The sequence below is a fragment of the Triplophysa dalaica genome, chromosome 9 (genome assembly GCF_015846415.1).
Source record: "Triplophysa dalaica isolate WHDGS20190420 chromosome 9, ASM1584641v1, whole genome shotgun sequence".
Lineage (NCBI taxonomy): Eukaryota > Metazoa > Chordata > Actinopteri > Cypriniformes > Nemacheilidae > Triplophysa > Triplophysa dalaica.
The window spans coordinates 20,569,736-20,597,351 of NC_079550.1; the positions used below are offsets into that span (position 1 = coordinate 20,569,736).

The 27,616-nt window shown below is 37.9% G+C and overlaps 2 protein-coding genes across 5 annotated transcripts; one reads left to right on the forward strand and one right to left on the reverse strand.

Moving 5' to 3' along the window:
• Window positions 1-800: 800 nt before the first annotated feature.
• gpr55a (G protein-coupled receptor 55a) lies at window positions 801-5,167 on the reverse strand. The gene is made up of 2 exons (XM_056756500.1): window positions 4,730-5,167; window positions 801-3,175 (listed from the first exon to the last, which is right to left on the reverse strand). Exons 1-2 carry the CDS (start codon window positions 4,905-4,907, stop codon window positions 2,160-2,162), a joined length of 1,194 nt encoding a protein of 397 aa, XP_056612478.1. The 5' UTR covers window positions 4,908-5,167; the 3' UTR covers window positions 801-2,159.
• Window positions 5,168-5,247: 80 nt separating this feature from the next.
• ngef (neuronal guanine nucleotide exchange factor) lies at window positions 5,248-27,133 on the forward strand. Of its 4 annotated transcripts, none has more exons than XM_056756497.1 (17): window positions 5,248-5,528; window positions 7,250-7,320; window positions 7,796-8,030; window positions 12,030-12,126; window positions 12,772-12,963; window positions 13,741-13,820; window positions 15,711-15,937; window positions 17,100-17,260; window positions 18,158-18,310; window positions 20,722-20,851; window positions 20,981-21,055; window positions 22,131-22,220; window positions 23,366-23,529; window positions 23,859-24,017; window positions 24,098-24,177; window positions 24,309-24,413; window positions 26,001-27,133. In XM_056756497.1, exons 3-17 carry the CDS (start codon window positions 7,799-7,801, stop codon window positions 26,216-26,218), a joined length of 2,163 nt encoding a protein of 720 aa, XP_056612475.1. In that variant the 5' UTR covers window positions 5,248-5,528; window positions 7,250-7,320; window positions 7,796-7,798; the 3' UTR covers window positions 26,219-27,133. The 4 variants fall into 4 exon arrangements, with proteins under 4 accessions (XP_056612475.1, XP_056612476.1, XP_056612477.1 ...); XM_056756498.1 differs by having other exon boundaries at window positions 7,254-7,320; XM_056756499.1 differs by having other exon boundaries at window positions 5,248-5,490.
• The last annotated feature ends 483 nt before the right edge of the window (window positions 27,134-27,616 follow it).

The following is a 27,616-nucleotide window of genomic DNA, read 5'->3' on the forward strand; positions in this document are numbered from 1 at the left end:
TTTATTCACAGCTCGTGGCGTGGGTGACAGCATAGGAAACACCGATACACCTGCTATACAAAAGATGTATCTGTCGCCTTAATGTGTGTGAAAGAGAAAGCAGAACATGAAAGTACAGCCTGTTAACATTCTGACGCAGAATTTCCTCTTAAACTGTAGCCTTCCTCCATAGCAACGCGTTGCTTTGAAGAAAACGTAGCTGACCAATTTAAGCCAAATAATCAATTTAAGACTGAAATATCTTTTTTAAGATTATTGTGCCAGACACAAAACTAAAAAGATCTAAAATAAACAAAAATAAGTAGTAAGCATACTTTTAAAAATTCACATCTCTACACAAACATGCACACATTCGACCAACGCAGAGGAAATAGTAATGACCTCTCTTGTGATACAGATTTCATACAAGTTTGAGGATTCTGACACTTAAATATAATTTCCAGATACAAGACTAAAGAAGATTAGATCAATTGATGAGCCTTTACAGTGAAGTTTTCTTCAAGTTTGACTGTATTTGTTAGTAGATTGTCAGTGATTCGGCCAACAGAAGAATATCCAAATGAACAAATTAGCTAATGAAGAGTATTGGTATACAAATATTGAATTGACTACCTTAGATATAAACTTAAACTACTGCCTGATTCTGTTGCATTAGCTACGCATTAATAGCATGACTTATTTCAGTCAGCTTTCAACCTTCTGATGGCTATCAAACACTTTTGCTTTGAAGAAAGGGCCTCCTCTGCTGGTAAGAGAAATGCAAGCGTTTGTTTAAAATCACCATGAAATCAAAACTGACCGTACTTATAGAATATGTGTTTATTATAAATTATTCATCAGTGCAGGTCATTTTTCATTTATAATCTTTCATCAAAAATATTAACCTTCCCTTTTTGCAAAATGTACGCAAGCATTGCCCTGGTTCTAACATTTGTGTAGTGTTAAAAACTAAAACACCATGTGCTTCTGGACCGGTGTTGTTTACGTCTTCCAAAATGATATATATGATGTGAATAAGCCAGTTGAGGTGTCTTAATTGAAGACATTAATTGATCAGACAACATCTCTGATCATATACAATAAATAAATGAAAAATAAAATAAACTGCACATGTAAAATATTAGTTCAAACAACACTTGGCTAAAAGAGTGTCATGCACAAATTGTTTTGAGATGAGATAAAACCCTACCAGATAACACAGGACATGACTTTCTCTTTCTACCATCATGGTGGTTATTAAGCGTCATGCTTGTAAGTCTAGAACAGTTTTTAGTTTTGTCAAAGTATAAAACTTTTTTTTTAAAAAGCATTTCACCCTTAACTTCACAGCCTGTGTTCAGATGTATTTTACCTAAAGAAAGTAATACCATTAACCAGTTCTTTCACATTTCATGGGATTTAGAGTGACTGTAAAGGATAATAAAATAACACTTAGTTCTTTTAAACAGGTGACAGTTTGACATTAGACTAAACAAACATAGGAACATAACTACAAATGTATTGGCAGTTTACACAACACCATTTTCATGGGTATATTTTTTCCAGTTTAGAAGTTAATAACAAAACAAAACTGTCCTTCCGCAACTTTTCACATTTCAAGTGCACGTTTTTGAAAACAATCCAGTGATAGTCCATCTAAACAAAAAAAAGAAAGAGTGACATTGCCAACTATTGTCTTGGCATGCATAACACATCACGATTTAGCCTTTTTATTTGTGTTATGTGCAGGGTTTTGACAACATTGTCATCTGTAGTCTACGTGAAACATCTAAAAAAATGCACTTTCTAGTTTTGTTGTCAACGTACACTTACGTTGCTTTACACTTAATGTGTTTAGAGAATGCACAAAAGGATCTTTGGATAGATCTTTTTCCTTACAGAACCTTTGAAGAAACGGTTGTTGTTGTTTTTAAACAAAAACCTTTTGTAGCACATTTTTTGTGCAACCTATCAAACAACTCTGGTTGGAAGAACCTTCTTTACAGTATAGATGCATTTACGCTCTATACTGTCTACACTGCGTGAACAGTGCTCTATATCTGCCTCCGTTTCCATTCATGTCTGTGTATCTCACTGCCTGTTCTGTCCTCCTTGCTGTCACCATGGGCGTTATCACCCTTGCATTTGTTTCTTTGCCCGCTGAGGTTTTCTGCAAGTGTTTACGTAAAACCTGTATCCACACATATTTCCATCTCCGTAGCTTTTGACATACTGTAACGTGAGTCTCCAAGTTTTGACTCTGCACTTTTCGTCCGGGTCTTTGGCTCTCGTATCCGTGTGTCTCTGACACGTATGGCCATTCTTCTCTCTCGCTGAGCGGACTCCAGGTTCTCCTTCAGAATGAAATAGTAGCATGCCCCATCTGCCAAGCAATTCACACTGCTTATACAAATGCTTATATGAATGAAGTAGCGCAGCTGATTGACGTACTGGTTATTTGGCTCTTGGTAATCAAGCTTGGCCTTAAAGTACATTGGCGCTGCTATGTGGTAAGGGATGAAGCATATGAGGAACACCACCAGGTTGCTGAGGACGATCTTTACGCTTTTGTTGTTGCGCAGTTTGGGATCGCCCGGGTTGCGTTCCCTCATATCCCTCAAGATCTGCATCACGCGCACGGAACAGAACACCATCACCACGGCACTGCTGCAAAACACAGTCTCCATGGCAACTACGATCCCACTTTTCCGCCATGTGCCTTGGGAAAACGTCTGAAAACAGTGGGTAATGTTGTTGCCCTTATCGTGAAGCGTGTATATAGGAAAACTGCTGGCAAAGACGCAGATCCAAACGGCCAGACACACAAGACATGCCTTGCGTGGGGATCGCAGACAGCGGGCGGCAAATGGAAACTGTAGGCCAATGTAGCGGTCAACAGCAATGCATACGCTCAACATGATGCTGCCGTAGATGTTGACGTAGACCAGGCTCTCCAGCCAGGAGCAGAAGGGACGACCGAGGGTCCAGTCTCTACCGTACGCGTGCATCTTAAAGGGCAGGGAGAACATCAGCAAGCTGTCGTTTATCATCAGGTTGGCGAGGTAGACCGTGGATTCGTTCCAACGTCGAACACGGAGGAGGAGCTGCCACAGAGCTGCCAGGTTCAAAGGGAAACCGGCGACCAGAATGGGCACATACACGCACCACTGAACCCAGCATACCCGGTCACAAACGGCTGACAGAAACAAGAGAGAAAGATGTTACTTTTCACATTTGTATTCTCCAATACTCGCTGCAAGTTAATGTTGTGACTTTCTGAATTATTTAAATAACTTCACATCCTATCGACTATCAAGAATTCTTAACAAATTGTTCAACACCGTTTCAGCCTAATTTTCTTTGAGAATAAGTGCTCGTCTTCAAATGCTAAAACGAAACAAATAAAGGGAAAGTAAACTACGCGTTTAAAGAACAAACCTGACAACACACGTTATTATACGTGACAACGCAACCAGCCACAACGGTTTCAATAAAAGTGAGAAATAGTCAAACATCAAACCATGTCAGCTATTTAGGACCTGGTGCATGCTGCAAAGAGGGCGAATGAGGCTAAACCACTGAACTCTTTCTTTAAATGTAAGGCAGGGGTTTCATTTAGGAAAGACGCACCGCTAACATTTACAGTTTGCAACGCAACAGCTTACAAAAAACATAACTGCATTTATTGTGGGTGTGATGAGAGTCTTACAGTCTTATGATATGCAAATCTACGCATGTCGGTTTGGGATGTCACATTTTATAACTCGCAAGCAGTTGATCAATAACTACATCAAATAGCCAGATAATCTACCTCCCGATGGACATCAAGTCACAGCGTTGAAACTACACATGAAAAAAAAGCACGCACTCTCTCACCTTAAAATATAACAGGGAAGTTTTTATATGCAAAAATGTGTATACATTTCATGTCACTGTAATATTGAAGGTTTCAAATTGAAACTAAACCTGAGCTGTAGATGTCGCTGTTATCGTGTGCCACCCAAACAAACAAGTTCTGCTTGAAAATACATGCAAATAACCTGAAGACTTGGAAGAACCATATCCTGGTGTATTATATTATTTCCTTATAAAACAAACTATAAGTGAGAAACAGAGTCTGTGCAAGGCTTACATCCTAACAAACGTTCTAAGGTTTGACCCTGAATTTATTGGTTTAGGGTTGGATGCCCATTCAGTTTTCTTTATAAAACATGCCACACTGAACTTCAAGGTTGGTGAAAATGTGCATCTTCTCTTGGTATTTATTGAGGTCTGAGACACCAGCAGCACTGGAAATTCTCATTGCACCTGGCAAGATGGAAATGTGGTCTGCCTGGGGTTCCCCGAAGACGTTTTGATCATTTCTTCCAATGTACAAATAAATGATTAAACACGTTGGCATTGACTGAAGCCTTTAAATGAGTAGGCAAATGATCTTTGTGACGTTTACCATAAAGTTTAACTTATATATAACAAAACACAAACCTATATTACAAACAATAGCAAATAACTGTATTGAAAACTCGAATCAGAGCATGAAAAACTCCGCAATGTATGCGAAAAAGTACTAAAAAAAAAACGTATGAAAATAAAAATGTGGAAACTAGCGCATTCAAACCCAATGACAGAGAACAACTGGCTCTTACACATGTGTTAACATTTTACATCGCGGTTATAACTGTACTTCGGCGGAAATGATTGTTTTCGTTATTTCAGTTATAAACGGGCACTTCGCGTGCGGGTGACTTACTTGAGCTGTTGTTCATTCCCACGGTTAAAACGGCTAAAGTGGTGAACATCGGCGGTGTCTGCTGCGATCCGAAGACGGTTTCTTGAACTATTGCGATAAGAGCGGGACGTTTCCTCCTCAGACCAGCTGAGCTGTGCAACAGTCTGTCAGTGACTCTTGTGAGTTTTGTTGCCCACATGCGCGCTCGCGCACCAGCCTCTGTAACGCACGTGCTGTTTGTTAAGTCAAATGAGAACGAGACGAGCAACGTTATTAAATTGACTGACTAACACGGACTGAACCGGTTTTATTTGTTATATTATATAATTGTGTGTACCAGTCTCACTCGATGACGGGGTTTACGTAATAGCAATTTGTTTCCATGACAATTACTTTTTGATATTGAAAAACAATTGAGTCGTAATATTTATGTATGGAATACATAGGAGGATATTTGACTGGTAAATGCTTCCACAACCCCTACGAAAATAACCACGGTTAATAAATAACCGTTTTATTTGACGTCGGATTTTGGTGACGTTCGAGGGGACGCCACGCTCTCGTGGGGGGTTGTGGGAAATGAGGCCTGACCTGGCACCTGGGAATACTACAACTTTTCGTTTTTTGTTTTTTTTTGTTGCGGATTTCTCATTTTATTGTTGTGTTGTACTGACGAAATGCACTTCTTCGCGCATTTTTCTTTCTTCCGGTTTTCTAATTAGATAAAGAAAACAGGGGTCAAAGGACAACGGCGGTTGGTGTAGTTTGATCGGTGTTGTGAGGTGATTAGCTCGTAGGACGTTACAGTGTTGTTTACAAGGTGGGATGTTATCTGGTTAAACCAGCAAAGAACTAGTAAATCCTTCTCGGATAAACACTCTTCATAGAGGAATTGTGTAATGGTTTGAATCGCAAACAGCTAGTTCATGTAATTTGTATGGTAGATGGAAATAGTTACTAATATAATTTCATTTTTGTTGTCTTGGATCACCCGCTTATTGTAAAAGTCCAGCATATGCTGGTTTGGTATGTTTTGATGCTGGTTTAAGATGATCAGGTGCTGGTTTTACCTGGTCCATAGCTGGTTTGCATCTGTATACCTAACCCAGCACATGCAGTTTTTTAACAGGGATGTAACTGCTTTCATAGATCTGTGTTGCCTTTCTTATAGTACAAAAACCATAATGTATGCTACAGACCATTGGTAGAGAAATTACACAGGAAGTGAAAGCGAGACATCTGTAAAGCCAAAGTGCCCACTGTGACTTTCTTTCATGTAACATTTCATTTCTTTTTCATAACCAGGCCGTCCAGTTTGTCTGTTGCAAACATTACCACTAGATGTCGACCAACTTCAACCGCAAGTGAAAAAAACTAAGTGCACTAAGTAAATACAAACTTTGGACATCATAGCTTGGTTATCTGAGTTACATTATCTTAGTTACAGTTTTTCCCAAAAGTATTGATAACAAAGTGCTTTTTGAAAGTACCGTGTCCAAACTGGAACTCTTCAGACACAGTTAATGAGTAAACATTATGAAGGCGCGACTGATATTAACAAGTTGTTCGGACTTTGATAGCATAGCAGATGACCATTAAGATAATCCTTGACATTGTTCATTTTAAGAATGATAGCAGACTGGTTTTAACAAGTAATGTTGATAAGAGTTTCTCTGTTCATATGCACAGCCTTCTTTTCCCTGGTATTATATAACTAAACGATTCACATTTCATCCTGTAAATAATGATGATTTACTTATTTACAATTTTGTCGTAAAAAGGTTTTGTACATTTTTGAGGGAATTGACACGTACACCGATGTCACATAATCGTTTTTCTCCCACAATTCTCTTTTGTAATATAATACTTATCCTTGACCTAGCGAGGTAATAGAAAGAGGCGTTTCTGTTTTATGTTTTGTGACCCGAGGAAGGATGTAATGTTTTTATTTTGCGCTTTAATGGAAACATTAGGATTGCATGTGTTCTATACATCTGCGTGGTTGCATGCGCAGTCCACATTCGGATGTGTATGTGCTTGTGTGCGTCTGTTCTTTTGTATACGTGTCAATCGGTGTTAAACGGTGGATGCATAAATGGGATTAGACGGGTGCTTTTGGTCGAGGGAGAGTCTGACTTTCTAAATCTCAGTAGTCAGCTGACTGCAGTGAACAGGGTATTACAAAGAATGGGACTACAAACTTTGCACTTCTGTTGTTTCCCAAAGCGACAAAATTGAAGTAGATAATGCAAGTACCTTCGAGAATGACTTTTGACAAAATTGTGTTCGATAACATTTGTTTTCAGAGAATGTATATTTATTTTGCTTTCCCTATTGGCAATGGATTTTTTTATTTTTATTTAATCTAATTACTTTAATTAAGCTTAAAACAAAATTCTTGTAATATGCTTTACAAATAAAATGTATAATTATTAAATAGTTAGAAAGTTCTGTAAAATAGAAAGCCGCTATGGAGAGCCTTTGGACACATACGTTATTTTAAGTATGGGAAAAATTATTTTGTTGTTTGTTGTTAATAAGACAGAATGGGCGAGGTGTCCGCATTCATAGCAACATAGAGACGGCTAAAAATACAGGACCTGCTGTTTTAGGTGAGTGACTCTACCTGTTCTATACACACACATGTACACACACACACACACTCACGTGGAGCTCAGAGTTATGCGCTCCGTCAGAACAGGGTAAGGCAGTGTGACGGAAAGAGGGCGGGTTACCGGGAGCCTGGGCGGGAGAGAATGAATGAAAGGGAGGAGGGAGAACTTTGACTCTGAGGGCCAGAGGACAGGTTTGCGAAAAGATAGGAGAAGATTCAGAGAGAGAGAGAGAGAGACACAAGGAACAGTTTTGGATCATAAGGCCATGGAACCTGCCAAAGGAGTTAATAGCAAAACGCCTTCCCTCTAGGCCGAGGAAAATAGACGAGGAGAAAAAAGTAGGAGCGCATAACACTGACTGTGGGTTTGTGTTTTGGGGACTACGTTCTTGGGATTGAAGTTGAATAGGAATCCCTGCAGAGTTTGTTTGATGGGGATTATTCTGTGAACGTCTGGATCCTGTCTCTGATAGCTGATGTCTGAGAGCATCACCATGATGATGACAGCCCTGTTCAGAGGGAGACGGCCTAAAAAATCTCAGGAAGCCTCCCCCAGAAGTCGGACACCTGCGGCCCACCCGCCCAGTCCGGATGAAGATGAAGACGACGAGGAAACGTTACCCGGCAGATCTCCAATTCGCAGGAACTCACGGTTTTACCGCTCGATGAGAAGACAGAGGTTGGCTGCAAATTCAGAACAAGCACAAAGTGAGAATATAACTTTCTTTTTTCTTTACTCATCTCTCTATCTTGTTGACAACTTTCTTTGGATTTGAATGGATCTTATGTGTTTGTTTGAAAAAAATTATTTGATTTCACCGCATTTGACATGAGGATTTACTGGTTATTAAAGCCAGTTTATGCCACTGAAACTGCTTTTCAGTATTGGCGTTGTGGGTCTAAACAGTGGAGTATTGTTTCTGTGTGTTGAAAACATAGTTTGTTATGGTTTGTCAAGCTTGGCTCAATGCAATAACTCATCTTTAATTGTATTATCACGGCTCTGTTTAAGTAAACTAAAACAAAAACTTAACAGAAGGCTAAACTAGATGATTAAAACGCATTACTATTCTATTACTAGCAACGTATACACTACTTAGTTTAGACATTTGTGGGCCAGATTTCTTTCCGAGTATTTGTTTATTTATGTATTATTCTAGTTTATGATTTACTTTGTTTAGTTTAGTTATTGTTTTAAAGGTTTTCAATAGTTCATGCACACTTATGGATTGCTCAACAAGTCGCAGTGATTTGTCGAGAGAGGAAGGAAAGCACAGTATTTTCCCCTGCGGTGAACTGCAAAGCAGTCGAAACTCGAGAAACTGGTTTAATTGTTCACTGCATGTTTAATTGTTCTCAGAATTGTGTACGTGTGCGTCTGTGTCTTTTTATAGGTGTCTAAGCATCGATAGGGACCTTGAGTTTGTTTGCATTACTGTACAAGGGTTTTGGTATTATTTCGAAAGACTGTGAAAGTAATAGAAAGATTTGACAGTCGATTTTTTATTCATATTTTCTGAAAACATTTGACTTTGGCCCAGCATATTCCTTAATAAGTCTTCATGGCATTCAGTGTTTTGGGGTTTATTGGGATTTTGAAAACAACGTAGTTGAAAATACAAAAAAAACCTGACAAATGTTTAAGATGATATATATACTCAGTCTAGGGGTCTAGAGAAAACTGCTTTTTTTAATAGCCAAAGTGGAGAATTCTCATGGTGGATGCCATGTTAGTATCACATGACCAGTTAAATATTATCACCTCGAGTACACTTTGATCTCTTGTAACAGAAGGGGAAAATGTCACATGTTTATATACACTATGAAATCCACATTTTTAAGGCTTTTATTCCATGTCTGCTAGCTTTTGGTTCATCTATATAGGCCTACTAATGTTCTTCTTTAAAGGTCAAAGGAATAGTTCATCCAAAAATGAAACATCTTTCATCATTGACTCATTATCATGTCAATCCAAACCTGTATGGTTTTGTTTATTTAGCAGAACACAAAAGATATTTTGAGGAATGTTGGTAACCAAACCGCATTTTGCCCCTATCGACTTCCGTTGCCGGAACTCAGAACCACTGAGACATTTCTTAAAATATCTTCTTTTGTGTTCCACAGAACAAATGGTCAAGTACAGGTTTGTGACGTGAATGTCCTAGAAAGTAGACCATTATGTAAAGCATATTATTAATATTAACGTGTATACATTAGATATTTTGGAAATACAGAAAAGGCTTTGTTACAGCAGGTGTGCAGCTAATGTTTCTTTCATCACCCATTAAAACATTAATCTAAAGCTGTGTGAAGTCTGTGACCTAATAACTTGTGGTATGCCATTGTTGCATGCTCGGAAATTCCATCCATATTTGACACAATTAATGTTTGTGTATAATACCTCGCCTGTTTTTCCAGCAAAAGCGGTTTCTTTTGGATTAACAAACAAAACAAATCATGCCTGAAAAAGTTGTTCAATAGACTCGCACCACTTTCCATGTTTCGTCTAAACTACCAACAAGCACACCTTAATATATTTATATTAATACTTATGGAATAATAATAATAATAAAGTAATCATTTAATATATATATATATGAAGAATAAATATAAAATAAAAAACTGAAAATTTGAAAGAAAATGTGAGTGGTGCATGCCAAATCAAAATTTGTCGCCAAGCTGTTGTGGATGTGAGGCAAGCAGAATGTGCGTACCGATGTATACGTGTGATGTTTGACAGTCATTTTTTAAACCCAACATTTGACTTGACAAATATTCTCAGCTGTAGGCATGTCCCCCAGAATTCATTGCGCTCTTGCTGGTTGAACGCTGTATGGTTTTTGTGGTTCATCAAAATTGTTATACTGTAATAAAACTGTTATTTTATGTTATTCTAGTATCCATCCATCCATTTTCTACCGCTTATCCGAACTACCTCGGGTCACGGGGAGCCTGCGCCTATCTCAGGAGTCGTTATTCTAGTATATTTAAGTAAAATAGTACAAGGGAGATTTTTTAATATGTCACGCTTTGCACCCAGATTTTGTGTTGTGTACTTGTTGCACAAATGTGTGACTGTGGTGTGTGTGCTTGTGAGTGTGTAGCGTTTGTGTGAAGATGTGATTTTCTGGAATTTCTCACATCTTTTTATACTCTGACAGTTTTGCATGGAGGTGCGAAAAGTTTGTGTGTGTGTGTGTGTGTGTGTGTGTGTGTGTCTGGTTGCCAGGCAGTGGGGTTTGCAGCCTGTTCTGCTTTAATGGTAAAACTGAATATGTCTGGGGTTTAAAACGCCTCATGACTTACTGTATGTACACAGTCTGTGTGGTAATCCCTTACTGTACATCAGACATCTATACATTAATGTAACCTTACACACACAGACACACAATAGACACACGCTAAGGACTTATGTGGACCAGGAAACAATTATTTCGTACAAAAGGTTAATCTTTAAAGGATGTGCAGTGTCAATGTTTTTTTTATTCATAAAGTCCACACACCAATAAAACACTCCCGAGCTTTTGTGGCGCATATGCTAAAGGCATTAAGTTTAAGACTTTTAAGCATACGTGTTGCTTTGACAATCAAAAACTTTCTAAAGCGTTTCCAATTGTAGGCGACCGCTGCGAAACGACCACATTTGACTGTTTAAATGCCTCTCTGGATCTGGTGACATTATTTCAATTTGGGTATAAAGCAAATTATTAACCAACAGTTAAATGTTAAACGTGTAAAAAAGTTAATGTTGAAAAAAAATTACCCATATCCATTCGTCATTCCTGAACTAAACTCTCGAGCTTCACACCACCTGACATCCGTCATTGTCTATTTGTTCAGTTAAGTTGATGTTTTCTGTACATTATTAAATGCATAATGACATAAATTTGTACCACAAGTAAGATTGATTTGAAAGTTAATAGCATGCTTATCTTCAAAGAATCCTCTGGTTTTATGGTATTACTCTTAACCTTAATTCAACCGATGTGGGAGTTTGGACCGGTGCGTAAAGTCATGAGTTTGTTCAAGTCAGGCTGATGGAAAGCACCCTCGATGGATTTCGTAGCCATTAAAATTCTGCATTCCTGTCTGACGAATGTAAAACACACTTGTATTGACACATGGGTCAATATTTATCTAAGGACAATGACAAACAAGCTTTGGGATCTTCCTGATTTAATAGTGCACTCACAGGCTATGCTCCCAGCCGTGTGCCACTGGTGTATACCAAGGGAATATGAAGTAAATGAAGCATTTCACAAGTGCCTATTGTCACTGTGACTTCAGAATTTGCAGAGGATTGATATTCGTGGACAAACATTTTTTTCAGCGGAGTCACAAAAACAATTACTGCAAGTTTCATCCAATGCCCTCCGTACACATTCCTGTGCCCACAACATTTCAGACCGCACAATGGGTTCTCTGTGTTTGCGTGTGTGTCTTTCATTTGTGTGTTTTAACAAGGGAATGATCAGTACATTATATTGTCAGTATTAAAGTCCAAGTATTATATGCTGAAATTCCTTCTTAATTGCTTTTTTGTTTTTCGTACCCAAAGACACGTCTCTGTCAAGATATGTGTAGTTCTGATGCACGTTTCATTAACACATTATTTATGTTTAATTACGTTCTATTCCGCTCACGTGTCAAGTATGTTTTTTGTGTTTAAATTCTTATTGAGTGAGCCCCTCCCCTCTTCTCCACTAGGCCCCGCCTCTCCAAACCCAGCAGTTAACCCCGCCTCCTCCAACAGGCTCAGCCCCTCTACGGTGTATAAATCTCCTCTCTCTCCCAGAATGCAAGAGTGAGTACACACATTTGCTTTGATATCTTGACAAAAACATACCAGAGATTCTTTGTGCATCATTGTGAGGTCCACACACGAACCCTGCCCTGAAAAGAAAACATTTAGGGGCGACTAACTATGAATGTAACCTTCAAACATGATATCCTTTATTATGATAGAAATGTGCATATGACTTATTAATTTACGCGAATACAACAATGTGAACTAGATTTTTTGGTCTACAACACACAAAAAGCACAACCTTGTGAATTCCCCTTTGTACATAAAAATGAAACATTGACTTGATTTTCATTTCAGTGTCTAATCTATCATTCTATCTGTATTTGTTTGTTAAGGCATTGTGTGTACAGGCGTTGTGTGGTGTGATATTTGATTCCATGTAATATTTGTATGGTATCAGTTACTCGCAATGAGAGAATGTGTGTGACTGTGTGTGGGTGGGTGGAAGGACTGAGAAACGAGTGTGTGTGGGTGACTTTGTGTTTGGCTGTGATTCTGTGGTCAACAATATCCAGAGTGTTTGTTTATTTATGTGCGTGTGTTTGTCGAGCAGGTTTGGCTAGTGCGAATTGAACAGTTCAAGTGCAGTTCTTCAAATCTCTCATTATTTAAAGATTACCAATATTTATACATCTTTATCAGTTCACCTTCTCGCTCTGGAATCTCGTTGCCGAGCAACGGAAGCGCTGTATTGGGAGGAGTTCGGTCTCGGTCTCCGTTGGCGACGCCGGTAGATTCGTCGCGTAGACAAGACATGGAAGAACTGAGCGAGCGGACGAGTAAAGCCTGCACCGTGCGGGACAACGACATGCACACAGTGGACCCCGACAACAGGTAAGACAAGAGAGAGAGAGAGTTGGGAAATAAGGAAACTGCAAAAGTTTATTTAATCTTTTTTCAAAGTGTTAAAAGCAATTTAAGTGTATAAATAAATTGCATTAAAAGAAGGTTATGCTACTGAAGTTTTACTGTTTATGTAATGTAAATCAGTGCTGCGTGTGTGTATCTATATATGAGATCTATAGTGAATTTTTTTATTCGTTGACACCTTATTTTAGCGTGTTTAAAATGTTAAATAACTATAACGTTTAATTAAATTTGAATTTCACGATTTTTTGTTTTTGTTAAATCACCCGTTTGCTTCATTGACAGCAACAGGTATGAACTTGCGTGTGTGAAACCTGCTGAACCGTGATATCTCCGCATTACCCGAGAACGTTCCAAAGATCAACTTGCGTGCTTTGATTAAAGCAAAGAAATCATTCTCAGACGTTGTCAGATGTTTAGGTTGTGCATGCATATGGCGTATTACATCAGCCTACAATGTCGCTACTGCGTGTTGGAATGTGTGTGTTTGTGCATAGCCGCTAATGGTTTTGACAGATTCGGGTCGGTCGGGGTTAAATGTAATAAAGCTAGATTGAAATTAAAGCCTGGGAACCAATATTTCCCTCATTTAGAAACAAAAGTAGGACTTAGACAGCTGTAGGGTGTTGTGGGTGAGGGTACACGTTCTCATTTTGGCACACACTCTTCTTATCGCTTCCAGTCACTGATTTGTTAGTTGTTCTGTGTTTTCACACGCCTGCTTTTCCTTCTCCGCTCATTCAGGTTAGTGAGGAATGGTGACAGTCCGCACAAGATGGCAGTGGAGAATTCCTGCCGCAATCTCAACATCGTGAAGAACGTCGGTGAGTACACGACGACACACTGGAACATATGGCGATTTCTTTGCCTAACGTTGAACTGTGTAGGCAACTTTATCTGCCGTTTAATTCACTTCATGGATGTTGGATTTGTGTGTTCGTGTGTAGGATGAGGGCAGGTGCGGTGCGTGGGTGATGTCTTTTTAAATAAATGCTGAAATAACAGCAAGAGTTATGCTATGTCCGCTTTCTTCGCCAACGCATCATTTCATATCATCTCCATTCGCCTCATTTCTCTCTCGTTCGTCCGCAAATTCATCTGTTTTTCTGTTATTTCCATGCCTTCTCCATGATCCTCAGTTTTTCTCAGTTCCTCTCTCCTCCTCTCACGCTCGCGGTTATATAAGCGACTGTGCCGAACACCCACCTGCAGGTCTTGTTGAATGCGACTGCAGGACATTACGCAACACATTTCCTCCGTACAAAGTCACATTTTTGAGACGCTAGCACACACACGCGCCGGTTTCCTGTGTTGTTATCAGGTGCCACTCCAGGAGGTGAAGGATCCAGAAGGTCATTTCAGATCAGCAGATCACATGCTTCGTGTTTATGGAGCTATTGGAAGTTGCAGTAGATTTTCAGTTGGTTAGAGGACAAAACGTTGTTGCTTTAGCTCGACTGGAGTTTTGCGACGGATTTGATTACGTAAAGAACACACGTATTGTACAACTCTATAGTGGGATGCTAACAGGTGTCTTGATAACATTCGTAGTCCATATTGTCAAGCTACAAACCTTCTTGCTAAGTATTATTGTTTGTTTAAAAGAAAAGTTCATCTCAAAATCAAAATGGGGTTATTTTTACTCACCCACACATAACTTTCAACAAGTTTTAAGACCTCTCAGCGTCTTCGGAAAACACAAATAAAGATATTTAAGAGAGATTTCCAGGCCTCCTCAAAGACATCACGGTTGGTCATTGGTCCATTGGAGCTCATCGTTTTTTCACTTGCAGACGCCAGCATTCTGACCTACAACTCCGTCTATACAAGTAGACGCACGCTGTAAATAAGCTGCGATAAGCGATTTCGAGGAAGACTTGCACTTTTTTGCCCAATTGTACTAACTGAATGAGCATGCGTCGAATGCTCTCGTGAATGGGTACATAGACTGACAAGACAGAGGAGAAAATATTGATTTAAGTCGTTATTTTGGTTTGTTTTTCGCACATAAAGTATTCTCGTCGCTTCCAAAAATTCAATTGAGCTACTATGAGCGGATGGACCAATTTAGCGATGTCTTTAGTCCTTTTCTGGACCTTGACAACAACTATAAAAGCGATTGTCTATGACAAGGCCTGGAAATATCTTGGATGTCTACTAAAATATCTTTATTTGTGTTCCGAAGACTTCGGGAGATCTTAAAACAGGGGTTTTCAAACTGGGGTCCTATGACCCCCAAGGGGCCTACAGAAGGATGCAAGGGGTCCCACAGAAATATTCTAGGAAAAGAGATTAAGCAAAAGTCCACAGTGTTTATCTGCTTTTTTACTATGGATAGTTTCCATAATTGTTTATATTTGAATCTTTCTAGAGAGTTTTTTCTCACTATAGTTTAGGTTAAAAAACATTGTGTTATCTTTATAATACACTATTTACTATTTATCCTACAAATTTCAAAGCGTTATTTTACACAGAAAAAAATATAGATTGATATATATTTTAGAAAAGGAGGTCCCTCACAAAAAGTTTATCGTATTTGGGGGTCCTTGGGATCATAAAGTTTGAAAACCCCTGTCTTAAAACATCTTGAACGTCGTGTGGGTGACTAAAAAATAACACAATTTTGATTTTGAGTAGAACTTTTCCTTTCAAAGTGAACGTTTTGCTGAGAGAGACTAACATGATTTCGTGTTTGCTGTAATGTGTTTGTCCAGATGTTTTGTACCAGGAGTACCGTGACACTTCTAAGCAGCAGGAGATCGAGCAAAGGCGACAGAGAGATGGGCTTCCCGCTGCAGGGTCAGGGGTCGTGGCTGCGCCTGCGTTACAGCTGCAGCTCAGGAACGGTTCACATTCACTGAGCCTCTGGCAAAACCTAGACGCAGTGAAGGATAGTGGACTACTGCAAACACTGGAACCAAAAGAGATCATTGTGCAGGAGGTAAGACACGTTGTGTCGTATTTTGTATTAATACAAACATACACACAATGCATACATTTAAGAACATGAAAAGTTTGGTTCCAAAATATGTTGTAATTGTGTATTCCAATTGATATCAATCAAACTGCAGTTGGTTTGTTTTGATTTTAGCCATAATAACTGTAAATACTGCTAATAAATAACTAATAAATACAGCTAATTTTCACAATAAAACACAATAGAAACATGATAATATAATTAAAAACATGATTTAAGATACTTTTTTAAACAGAGTTATAAAGTTCAAAAGCAGTATAATCTTTATGGCGCAGACAGCCTTGTGGTTAGTGCGCTGACAGATGTTCGAATTTTGTACTCGCCCGTGCTTTGCCGATCCTGCTCCCCTCTCTTCACCCAATGACTTCCTGTCTATTCTCTACTTTACTGTATGATAAAAGCAAAAAATAACTTCAAAAAAGCAATGTAATCTGAAGTTTATTTTTAAAATGGTCAAATATATACAGTACTGAAGCAGTCTGAGAGTGTAGGATGACAGACATAATCACATCATACTTTACCTTTTAGGAAGTGGGTGGCAATTGCGTTTCCATGGTAGCAACTATTTTTATTGAATTTTAAATAGACTTGTGGCTTCCACAGAAGCGTATATTATCACTTCATCTCAGAGCCTGTGGTATCTTCAAAATCTATTTCTTCTTAGTTTCGTATAGTCTTGAGTGTACAGTGTAACTGAGACCAGTTTAACTGCACCTATGCATAGTTGTTCTTTTGTAGCACAGATTGCTTCTTTTGTTTTCCTCTACTTTGTAAGTCGCATTGGATAAAAGCGTCTGCTAAATGACTAAATGTAAATGTAAATTAATCTGGAAAATGTAAAAAAATGTAGATTTTTTGAAGCAGGTAAACATTAGAAACATGTGCATTTATTTTTCTCTTTCTTTCTTTCTTTCTTTCTCTCTCTCTCTCGCTCTAATGTGCGAAGTAAGGATAAAACATAGAGTGTAATATAAAATAAATTATATGTAAATAAACAAATTGACTGAAATATAAACAATTAGAATATGTGGTATATAACCTGTGCGTTTTATTCAACAATTAGAATATGCAGTATGTCAAATAAACATTTTATTTACATTGTATGTCTCACTCTTTCTCTCTGTAGGCCATGTTTGAGCTGGTGAGCTCAGAAGCGTCGTACTACAAAAGTCTGGAACTATTAGAGACCCATTTTCTCCACAACCCTCTTCTTGTCAACACCTTGAGTCAGTCAGATATGCACTTCCTGTTTTCAAACATCGAGGATGTCATGAAGGCAAGCGAGAGGTGTGTTTTGGAGGGATGGGTGTGCGGTCAGCATTGAGTTTCATATGCTTGTGGTTTTCCATTGTCTGATTTAATGCTTTATTTTCTGAAAGACAACTCAAAACTCAGGCTGAGCAACATAGTTTTGCAACAGTCGGCAGACTTCAAGGACTTCTGCAAAAAATGTTTTTTGATATGGACTATGATGAAACCTATTGTTCACATTTAAAATCTAAACTTGTATAGAAAAATGGTTACAAGAAATATATATATATATATAAACATATACTTTTAAATATATTTAAAACCATATATTTTTGTCTATGTATTTTGAGTAATTTCTCAAATATTATTTCAAATATATTTTTACAGTCTCCCACTATTTTAATTGAGTGGGTTTAATCAACACAGATATTGGAAATGTGTTTTCTTACCCCTCAAGTACATTTTGTAATATATATATCAAAATATAAAGGTTAATATATATATATATTTTTTTTTTCAGTTTTGGAAAATATATTCTTTCAAAATGCTGTTTAAAACAAAATTGCGATTTGTTTCAAATATACTTTAGATTCCTATTGTCATAAAAAATCCCTCTACAAAAAAAAGGGAAAATAATCCTTTCATTTACTCAGATACTCGTTACAGCCAATAGGCTAAAATTAACCCGCTGATGCAAAATGATTCCAGTCAGCCCGCTTCATACTGTGCAAAACCGCCCACCAATGTGGTGATTCACACGCATGAGTCAGGACTTCGGCTCGGCCTTTCCACACCTGCTTTTGTACTGTACATTGTAATACTTTGCATTTGAGGACTGACTTTGAGTCACTTTTTGTATAATTGTATATTATGCACTGCTTAGCTTAAGCCGATATACTGTTTCTAACTGTGGTGATGTCATGGTTCCCTCAGGTTCCTCATGGATCTGGAGCACAGGATCGAAGAGTCCATCTTGATCACAGAAGTGTGTGACATCGTTCATTTTCACGCCGTCAACCACTTCCAGGTCTTCATCAGCTACGTCATCAACCAGGTGTACCAGGAGAAGAACTACAGACGGATACTGTAAGACACCATCTTACCTGGTTAAGTGTTTAAAGCAGGGATTCTGCATTTGCATACTCAAGTCGATTGTGTTTTTGGTGTAGCGAGGTGAACCAGCTTCACCAGAAAGAGATCATGCTGTCGACCGAGCACTTGAAAGTTAAGCCTGCATAAACCTGACGATAATTCACAATGAGATATTAACATGAGAACAATACCTTGTTGGTGTCATAACTGACACGCGTGACGTCTAATGTGATGTCTTTTGTAAATAAAGACGACACAGTGACTTGACTTGACTGGTGGGTGTGGCTCAGATGAGGAACAACAACAAAACACAGATGTGTCATGTGAAATCTTCCCACGCACACGGTTCTCTATACTTTGTGCATTGCAAAAAATGACAAGTAAGTTTGTCTTGTTGTCCAGTACAAATGTCAAAAAATTCTTGAATCAAGATGCATTTTCTTGATGAGCAAAACGACCCCAGAAAAGTTTTTAGAAAAAAAAAAAGAAATTCAGTGAATTTGTACTTTAAACAAGCAAAATTAATCTGTATGACTAAAATAAAGATGAACCTTAATTCAAGATTGTTTTTTTTTTACCCAATAGGCAGATTTTTTTTCACTGGATCCACTGAGATTTCATATTTTTAAAACAAAACTACATTTTCTGACTTTTTTGACATTTGTACCGTTAAACAAGTCAAAAATACTAAATAAGAAAGTAATTTTAAATATGAAATTTCAGTGAATTTGTGTTTAAAACAAGCAAAATAAATCTGTATGACTAAAATAAAGGTGAACCTTATTTTAAGATAAAAAAATTACTCCATTAGCAGATTTTTTTTTCACTGAATTCACTAAAATTTCATATTTTTTTATTTCAAAACTGACATTTGTACTGGAACAAAAGACAAAAATACTAAATAAGTAATTTTTTGCAGTCTTAATGTAACTTTTTAAATATGATTTACCTAAAAATGAGTATTTTGTCAACGTGTTATGTTAATGGTGGTCTTTCCGCACCTTGTGTTTGTTTGTGTGTGTGTCTCTATGTTGTGGGGTCCAAATGTCCCTCCAAAGATGGATGACAGCACAACGGATAAGTTGTAAATCAGCTACATTCATGATTAGTGCTTTGGTCGTTTTCTGCATCCTTGCGTTCCACCCTACAGACAAGTGTGTTCAGATTCTTGTACTTGTGTGTTCGTGTGTGTTTGTAAGCCGTATCAAACCCTTGGGACTTTCTGCTCATGGGCTTGAGGAGTTTTAGTGATTTCCATTCCTGGTGAGATTAGACCGAGGCCTATAAATCTTGTGTCGTGTAGTTTGTGCGTCACAAATAAAGATGTTTTGTATAGCACATCACACACGTTTGTGTAGATCTAGGTTAGGGTGAAGTGTGTAAGGCAACATCTTGAGTATCTCTACACTTTCAGGATTGTCTTTCGGGTTGTGACCTAGTTCAGTTCATTTCGGTTTATGTTGCGCTAGAGGCGATATCTCACTAAATACTAATTATGTTTATAATAATTCAATCTGTTTTCTGTTTAAATGAAGTATGTGAAGGATAATTTGTATAATGGAAATGGTGCTGTCTGAACAACTTGCTCTTAACCAATTGAAGGTTTACTGACAGGCCACCTGCTGGATGAATAGGTGAACTGCACACAACTCACGCTTCTGAAAGCTTTGTAGATTTGAGATAACTAGCTTCACAATGTTTGACAACGTAAAGAAAAAACCTCACAGAATGTTAATAAGTCACAAAATAATAATATGTGACAAAAGCGTAATTTAGAATCTTATAATCCCAGGCCGACAATTTGTGTATTATATAGTTTGTATACTGTGCAGAATGCATACTACATTTGCCAAAATAGGTGCCATTGTACTGCAAGTAATATATTGCATCCCACAATGCAATTGGCGGTGTGATGAAAGTAATATCAGACCTTTGACCAGTAATAGTGATTTATTGTGAGGATTTATGATTTTTTATGACATGGCTCAGCCCATTGTTACTTAACAGGGAAATTGCATACAAGATACTAACAAGATTTACTAACATGTTTGTGCATATGAGACGGTCTGTGTAGGGAATGTGCAAAGGTAAAGTAAATATTACAGGAGGCACAAAAACTCGAGATTATGGATGCAGCAAAATATAAAACTGCTTCAACGCGTTTGCGTAGTTTTTTTACGATTGCAATTCTATTAAATGTTCGGCGACTTTCTGTATTTTTACATCGCTTCTGTGATGCTCGAGGTGTTTAAGGTGGATGTCCTTGTGTTCGTGTGTTGTAACGCAGTTGAAAGGGTTGAAAAAGCATCAATGATTATATGAAGACTCTTTGTGTTTGTTTATATTTGTTTTAAATGGACAGGCTCGCATGTGAACATCAGAAATGTGTTTTTATGTTTCCTCAGACAAGAAAATTCTAATTTCCGGGAGAATATGTCCATCCTGGAGAATCAACCGAAGGTGAAGGGCCTCTCTTTCACGTCCTTCCTCATTCTTCCCTTCCAGCGAATCACGCGGCTCAAACTACTTGTTCAGGTAAGCATCAGCCATTGGAATATCTGGGAACATGGGCACAGGGAGAGCGTTAGCCCATCACATTTTTTTATATAAAAAAGAATGACTTTATTGTTCTGGGATTTATAAAGTTGCTTCTTTATGTTGCAGAATATTCTCAAGAAGGTGGAGGAGAATTCAGAAAGAGAGAAGTCTGCTATATTGGCACATCAGGAGTTAGAAAGGGTAAGGTGTGTGTGTGTGTGTGTTTATTTCAGGGTGTGGTTGTAAATCTTGGCACACCTTACCCAGCTGTCATCAGTGCCAAGGTTACCATGCCACACCTCTCCTCGCCCAAGAAACGCCCAAGACGTGACTTTAATAGCTGTTCGCTAGAATGCTTCTGTTTGTTTAATTGTTATCTTAACATCTTCAAGTAATTATTGCTGCATTCTTGTGTTGTTGAATTATGTAACACAAGTGCAGAAACATGAATTTTCCACCTAGACTGTTGAAGTCTTCACTTAAATTTGTTTGTTTCCATGGCAGGTCTTAAACCGCCAAAGTGGAAGGGCTTAGATGTGACAGTCACATATTTCACGGCACTACATTAATTTACTACTTCTTATTAACATCTAATGCTCTAAAAATGAATGCACGGCTTTTTAGTCCTCGGTTGTTTTCATTTTAAGTATCGGTGTAGTCTCGGACGTTTCCTCATACAAGTGGAAGTAAAAATGAAACAAGTAGACAATTATTCAAATCCTTGAAGAGTTTGGAGGTGTAAAATGAATGTAGATTGTTGAGGTAAATTCATCTGTATTTGAGTTAATGTTGATTAATGTTTAAAAAATGTTTCAGACTTCGCAAATCTAAGCTCGGTTTGTTGCATTTTTTTGTGCCGTTTTTAAATCAAGCAATGCAATCTCCATTTGTTCTCATTGATGTCCTAAAGCAAAAATAAGGGCCAGTTCCTAAGTTTTTTTTTCCTGATGATTCACTTGATCATCCGATTCTAAGATGAAACTTGTGATGGTGTGTCTTTCCGTCTGACTTGTTCTCGTGTGTGGGAGCGTGTTTTCTAATTGTAATGACAACATGCCCTTAAGAAGAGTGAAACCTGAAGAACCAGGAACGTTCCCACAAGAATCACATTCATAAATGGGCAAAATAACAGGCAATTTTGTTTTACTAAAAATAGCAAAAATAGATTTCAAGGTTAGGATGATTTGGGTTAATCTGAAACGACGATAATTAGCTTCTGCTAAGAACAGATGTAGGATATCCTGTCATGACAGACGTGGTTTTTATTTGCTTTCAGATTGTGAAGGAGTGTAATGAAGGAGTGAGGAAGATGAGTCGTACCGAGGAGCTGATCAGCATCGAGAAAACACTTGAATTCAAGTCAAAGGTACAATGCAAAAGATAACACACAAAATAACTCTAATGTATTAAAGGGATAGTTCACCAAAAAATCTAAACTATATGTCCGTATTTATTTACCCTCCTGTCATTCATAACCTGTATGTGACTCTTCCTTCTGTGGAACACTCAACTTTCAATTTTCATTGTTAAAAAGCAGCTGTACATGAGACTATAAGCAAAACAATTGAAGTTATACTTGTAAAAACAAGAAAAAGGTGAAAACATAGAAGACACACATACACAATATGCACATGTACTCACACACAGACACACATTTTTTTTTTTATATTTTGAGGAATGTCTCAGTTGTTTAACAGTGGAGTTCAATGGGGGCCAATTTTCTCTGGTTCCCAACATTCTTCAAAATATCTTCTTTTGTGTACTGCAGAAGAAAGATAGTCATACAGGTCTGACCTGACATCCGATGAGTAAGTGATGGACACATTTTTTTTCTCACTGAACAATCCCTTTAAAGTTGAGACACACCACAAAATCTCTGTTCCTCTTCTTAAAGGAATAATTCACACGAAATTAAAGATGTGATCATTTAGCTTCATGGCCTGTCATCAAACCCATATGATTTTCAAAGACTTTGCCTCTACATTTAAATGCTTTTTTCCAAAAGCTCCAAAAATGACAAAATCAAACATTGTTAACGTGCCATAACAGTAGTAAGTTTGTATTATATACATTTTTTAAGATGTATGATGGTGTCATGTGACTGACGTTTCTTCTATTATTGAGTGAAAAACTCAGTTTCACATTTAGTCATTATGAGCTGAAATGACATTTGTGGTCATTATCGTCAATTCCGGTTTGATGTCTTTTGGCGAAACATATTTAAATAAATGCAAATTAGATTTTAAAGATAGAATATAATGCATCGATCATGCCTTTGATGTGAATGTCTTTGCATAGAATAGAAGTCATACAGGTTTGAAAGAACATGTAATGACATTATACGTTAGGTCTACTACTCCTTAAACAGAGAGAAGATCCTGTTTTCTTTTTATGTATTTTTCCATTCAATCTTTAGTGTTACTCATCATGCTTACTCCTCAGACATGACATGACAATTCATCACTTTTTTAATCTGTTTAAGCTCATAATGTGATCCTCTGTTTTTCACAGTCAGTGCCTGTGATTTCACATTCACGGTGGCTTCTGAGGAAGGGTGAAGTCCAGCTGATGTCAGGACCCAAGAGCACTAGGACCATGCGCAGCCGCAGACTTTACCAGCCCATTTACCTTTATCTCTTCAATAACCTGCTGCTCATCACCAAACGCAACTCCGGGTCTGCATTACACTAGACAAATCATTTACATTTAAAGGGCCAGTTCACAAAAAAAAAATCTGACGTATGACTCTTTCTTATGTGAAACGCAGTATGTTTTGTGTCCACACCATGGAAGTCAATGGCGTCCATTCACAGTGTTGTTTGGTTACTTAAAGTATCTTTGTGTTTCGCAGAAGAAAGTCATACAGGTTTTCCTGACAGTGTTTACACAAAACAGATAAAAGACAGATAACTTTACTACTCCTAGTCTACCGTGAGCAGGTTTTTGCGAATTGCTACGTGGCTTTTGTGTATTTATTTGTCATATGTTCGTATGTGTGTGTCAGTGGAGAGAAGTACCAGGTTCTGGACTCCTGCAGTCGCTCTATGTTGAGGACAGAGGATATGGAGGATCAGGGTCAGATGCTGGCCTGCACATTCGTGCTGAAACTTCTGGAGAATCAGGAAGACAGAGAAGTCAGCTACATGCTCAAGACTGAAAGCATGTGAGAATAATGTCAGCATCACAGAGATACAGACACACGTTTGCATTGTGAAGTTCTAATGATGCTCTGAATGTTCACAGGAGCGACAAACTGCGCTGGATCTACGCTTTGACTCCAAACCGCCGCACAAGATTCCTCTCATCCAGTACGCACCAACCAGGTCTGTTTTAAAACTTCACTAAAGAAAAGATGTTTTAAAAATCTATGCATTCATCCATTTTGACAATAGTTGTGTGTTTGATCATATTTATGTGCAGTGTGTGATTTCTTGTGTATGTTGGTGTGTGTCAGATTCTCCTCAGGTACAGTGTATTCAGTCGTACTCCTCACAGGAACCGGATGAGCTCTCTGTAGAAATGGCTGACGTGCTTCACATTCTGGAGAATACAGATGACGGTGAGACCACAAACACATGTTATCATCTATTAGAAATTTATTCAAGTGAAATGAAGTCGACGTTTTGATTTACTTCCTAAAAATATAAAGTTTAAAGCACACTTTTATAAACTAAGAAGCGGGCCAGTTTCGATCCCAGTAGAACAGCACACTTACAAAATATTACTTTAACCTACTACATTAAGTATACTTAACGAATATGAATATACATTAACTCTGCTGAAGTATGCTTAGAGTAGTTCGCTTCAAAGTTTGCCTTCACTTGCCCTCATGCATGAAACATTCACAAATATATGTGTAAATTCAGAGTCATTTGTAAATAAAACAGACCTTCCCGAAAATTTTCCCCTGGATTCACGAATACTTTGTAAACGTCAGATTTCGTAGTAAAATGTGTGCTTGTTAATGAATTCCTATCACTCGTAAACAGGGCGCACATGCACGCTCATTCACAATTAGCATTATCCCCGCCTTTGAATTACAGCTACACAAATTACGTATCTAGAAATGCTGGAATCCTCTGGACTTCATCCTCTGGTTTGGCAACATTAAATTGCATAAGATACTAATAGGCTATATGCTTAGCAAAAAATTAAGCAATTTAAGGTGGTGCCTGGGAAGGCTTTGTAGGCACTTCCCGTTATTATGGAGATGTGTTGCCTACTGTGATTTAGAATATCCGCAACAGTTAGCCTACTTGTAACTAGTATCTTATTTCGAAGAATTTAATAAATATGAAAATGCATTAACCATTAATATTCACTTCTCGACTGTTGTGTATGATGGTTGGTCAATGTAGTGTTTGTCCCGCCTCTTCTCCACTGTGATTGGACGGCTGTGTAAAAAAGGAGCAGCTGTTTTCCCAAAGCTACAAAGTAAAAAATGAGTAAAGACAGGGCAAAAGGAAGCGTGAAATAATATTATGATAGTGCATCAAAATGCAGAGTAATCAGTTTGTCTAAAAGAATACAGAACGTTACATGCGGTTTTACGCACTATTTACACGCGGTATGGAGCAGGTGATCATTTCTTTCGTATCAACTAACATTATCATGAATATGAATGAATCGACTTTACGAACGATTTACACAAAAAATCTTTCTGCTCCTGTTTCATGAATGAGACCTTTTGACTTTCCATGGTGTGAATAAAAATGAAAGTCAATTGCGGCAAATTTTGAAGTAAACTACTGCTTTAATAAACTTGAAGTGTACTTAAATGCTCTGGGTTCACTTTCATTTTACCTTTGTAATATACAAAAGTATATACAGCACACACTTGTGTTTACTATTGTGTATACTTTTAACATATCTACAAATATCAAAAATGTAATCCCTTCAAAACAATACAGCAGTGCCATAAAACAAATCTTTTCAGTCGAACGTTATTCACTATAGTGAAACTTTTGTAAAACGTCCGTGATTACTTTCTGTGGTTTTAATAGTTCTACAGTATGTCATCATTTGGCACCTTTATATATGATATCATTTCCTGCCAACACTTGTTTGAAAAACATTTTTTGTGGCATGCCCTTCCTGTTATTGCTTTCTCTAAATGTGTGTTGCATATCTCTTTCTTTTTCTTCAGGGTGGATTTTGGGTGAGAGGTTGCACGATGGAGAGAGAGGCTGGTTTCCCATCCGTGTGGTGGAGAGGATCATGAGCGCTGAAGTCCGGGCCCAAAATCTTAAAGAGTGTCAACGCATCCAACAAGCTCAGGAAGGAGCGCAGGGGGCCAGGGCCGCCTCTAGGGGGCGACGAACGGCTAAAAGTCCTCAGTACACTCCAAGTTGGACCGACGTGTAGATAAGGAGCTGGAAAGGACATCACATTGACGTTACCATTCGTTCGCTTATTCCCGAATCCGGTAACCTGGAAACGATGCCACCTAGATGTCGGGGTGGCACTGGATTGTACCGAGAGTCAATCTGTGTCCAGTGTTTATCAAATACGTGTCCGGTGTCACATTGAAGACTTGGTAGAGTCTTGGAAGAGCTTTTGCACTATAAGCACTTGTTTTTCAAATCGCTGCTTCCATACAGTCCTAACACGCTGTTGCCATGAACGATTTCAACTTTAGCAATCGCAAACAGGGACTTTCTAAAGTTTGCACATTTGAGATGAACCAAGAACAGGAGGGAGGGGAAATGGAAGAAGGTTAACGCTACAGCAGGACTTATGTAAAGTCATTATGCTTCTCTGGAAAAGGAATGTATGCGCAGGGTCACACCTTTACTGACAATACAGGTTTATTTTCTTTAAACCTCTGAGGATAATTTGGTGTACTGTAAGGATCTCATTTTTCTCCCATCAGCATGAAGAACAACGTTAATAAACTGCACATATCTGGCATTTGGAATGACATTTGAACACATGCCCTCATATTAAATACGAACGAAGATCATTTGTTGGTGTGAAACATAATGTTTTATGCTACATAAGAGTTTGACACAATGTACAGTCACACACAAACACAATAAAAAACACACACTTAAACAGACTCGTCATTTTGCTAATTTAGTCAAACACTGATCTTTTCCAACAGAGAATGTAACTTCCACGAGAGATGTCTCTCGCTGCTCTGGTGTTTTTTTAGGTTTGATGTGCGTGCATGTTCATATGAAAACTTTTAATGTGGTATAATGTAATTGCCAAATAATTGTCCCATTTCATTTTGTAAAGCTATATTTATTGTAAATGAAAATAAATCTTGAATGTTAAGATCTGGTCTGACCTCATCTAATAAATGATGATCCCCAGCATGAGAAATACGTGTTGTTTTCTGTTACTGTTGCATACTGAAAGATTTTTCTGAAACGTGTCACATTGAATTGTGCATTAAAATTGCACTTTTTTTGTTTCCATATTGACCAAATCGGATTAAAAAGTAGCAAGTCCTCGCAGCGTTTCCTGAAGTTTGGTTCTTGCAGAGCACATCAGCTGCAGAACCAACACCACCACCACTTCCTTTCCCAAACTGTCTCACATTATGAGTTACATTATATCAACTTTCTAATAAAATCTTAATAATAAATATCACTTGAAATACATGAAGTGTATTTATTTTATGTATAAAATTAGAATAAATACACAAAACTTTACCATTAAAAACATTAAAAGATCCCAGTTGTTAAATCCAGTATGAAAACGGTACGAAGGCAAATATATACAACTATCTTAGATGATAAAATATGATTTATATTA

Bases quoted from the DNA above. Each gene is read 5' to 3' on its own strand.
- gpr55a (XM_056756500.1), bottom strand. From the start codon at position 4,907: ATGTGGGCAACAAAACTCACAAGAGTCACTGACAGACTGTTGCACAGC. The intron at 3,176-4,729 runs GTAAGTCACCCG...TGTTTCTGTCAG, and splicing joins GGGAATGAACAACAGCTCAA to CCGTTTGTGACCGGGTATGC.
- ngef (XM_056756497.1), top strand. From the start codon at position 7,799: ATGTCTGAGAGCATCACCATGATGATGACAGCCCTGTTCAGAGGGAGA. The intron at 12,127-12,771 runs GTGAGTACACAC...CATCTTTATCAG, and splicing joins CTCTCTCCCAGAATGCAAGA to TTCACCTTCTCGCTCTGGAA. The intron at 20,852-20,980 runs GTAAGCATCAGC...TTTATGTTGCAG, and splicing joins GGCTCAAACTACTTGTTCAG to AATATTCTCAAGAAGGTGGA.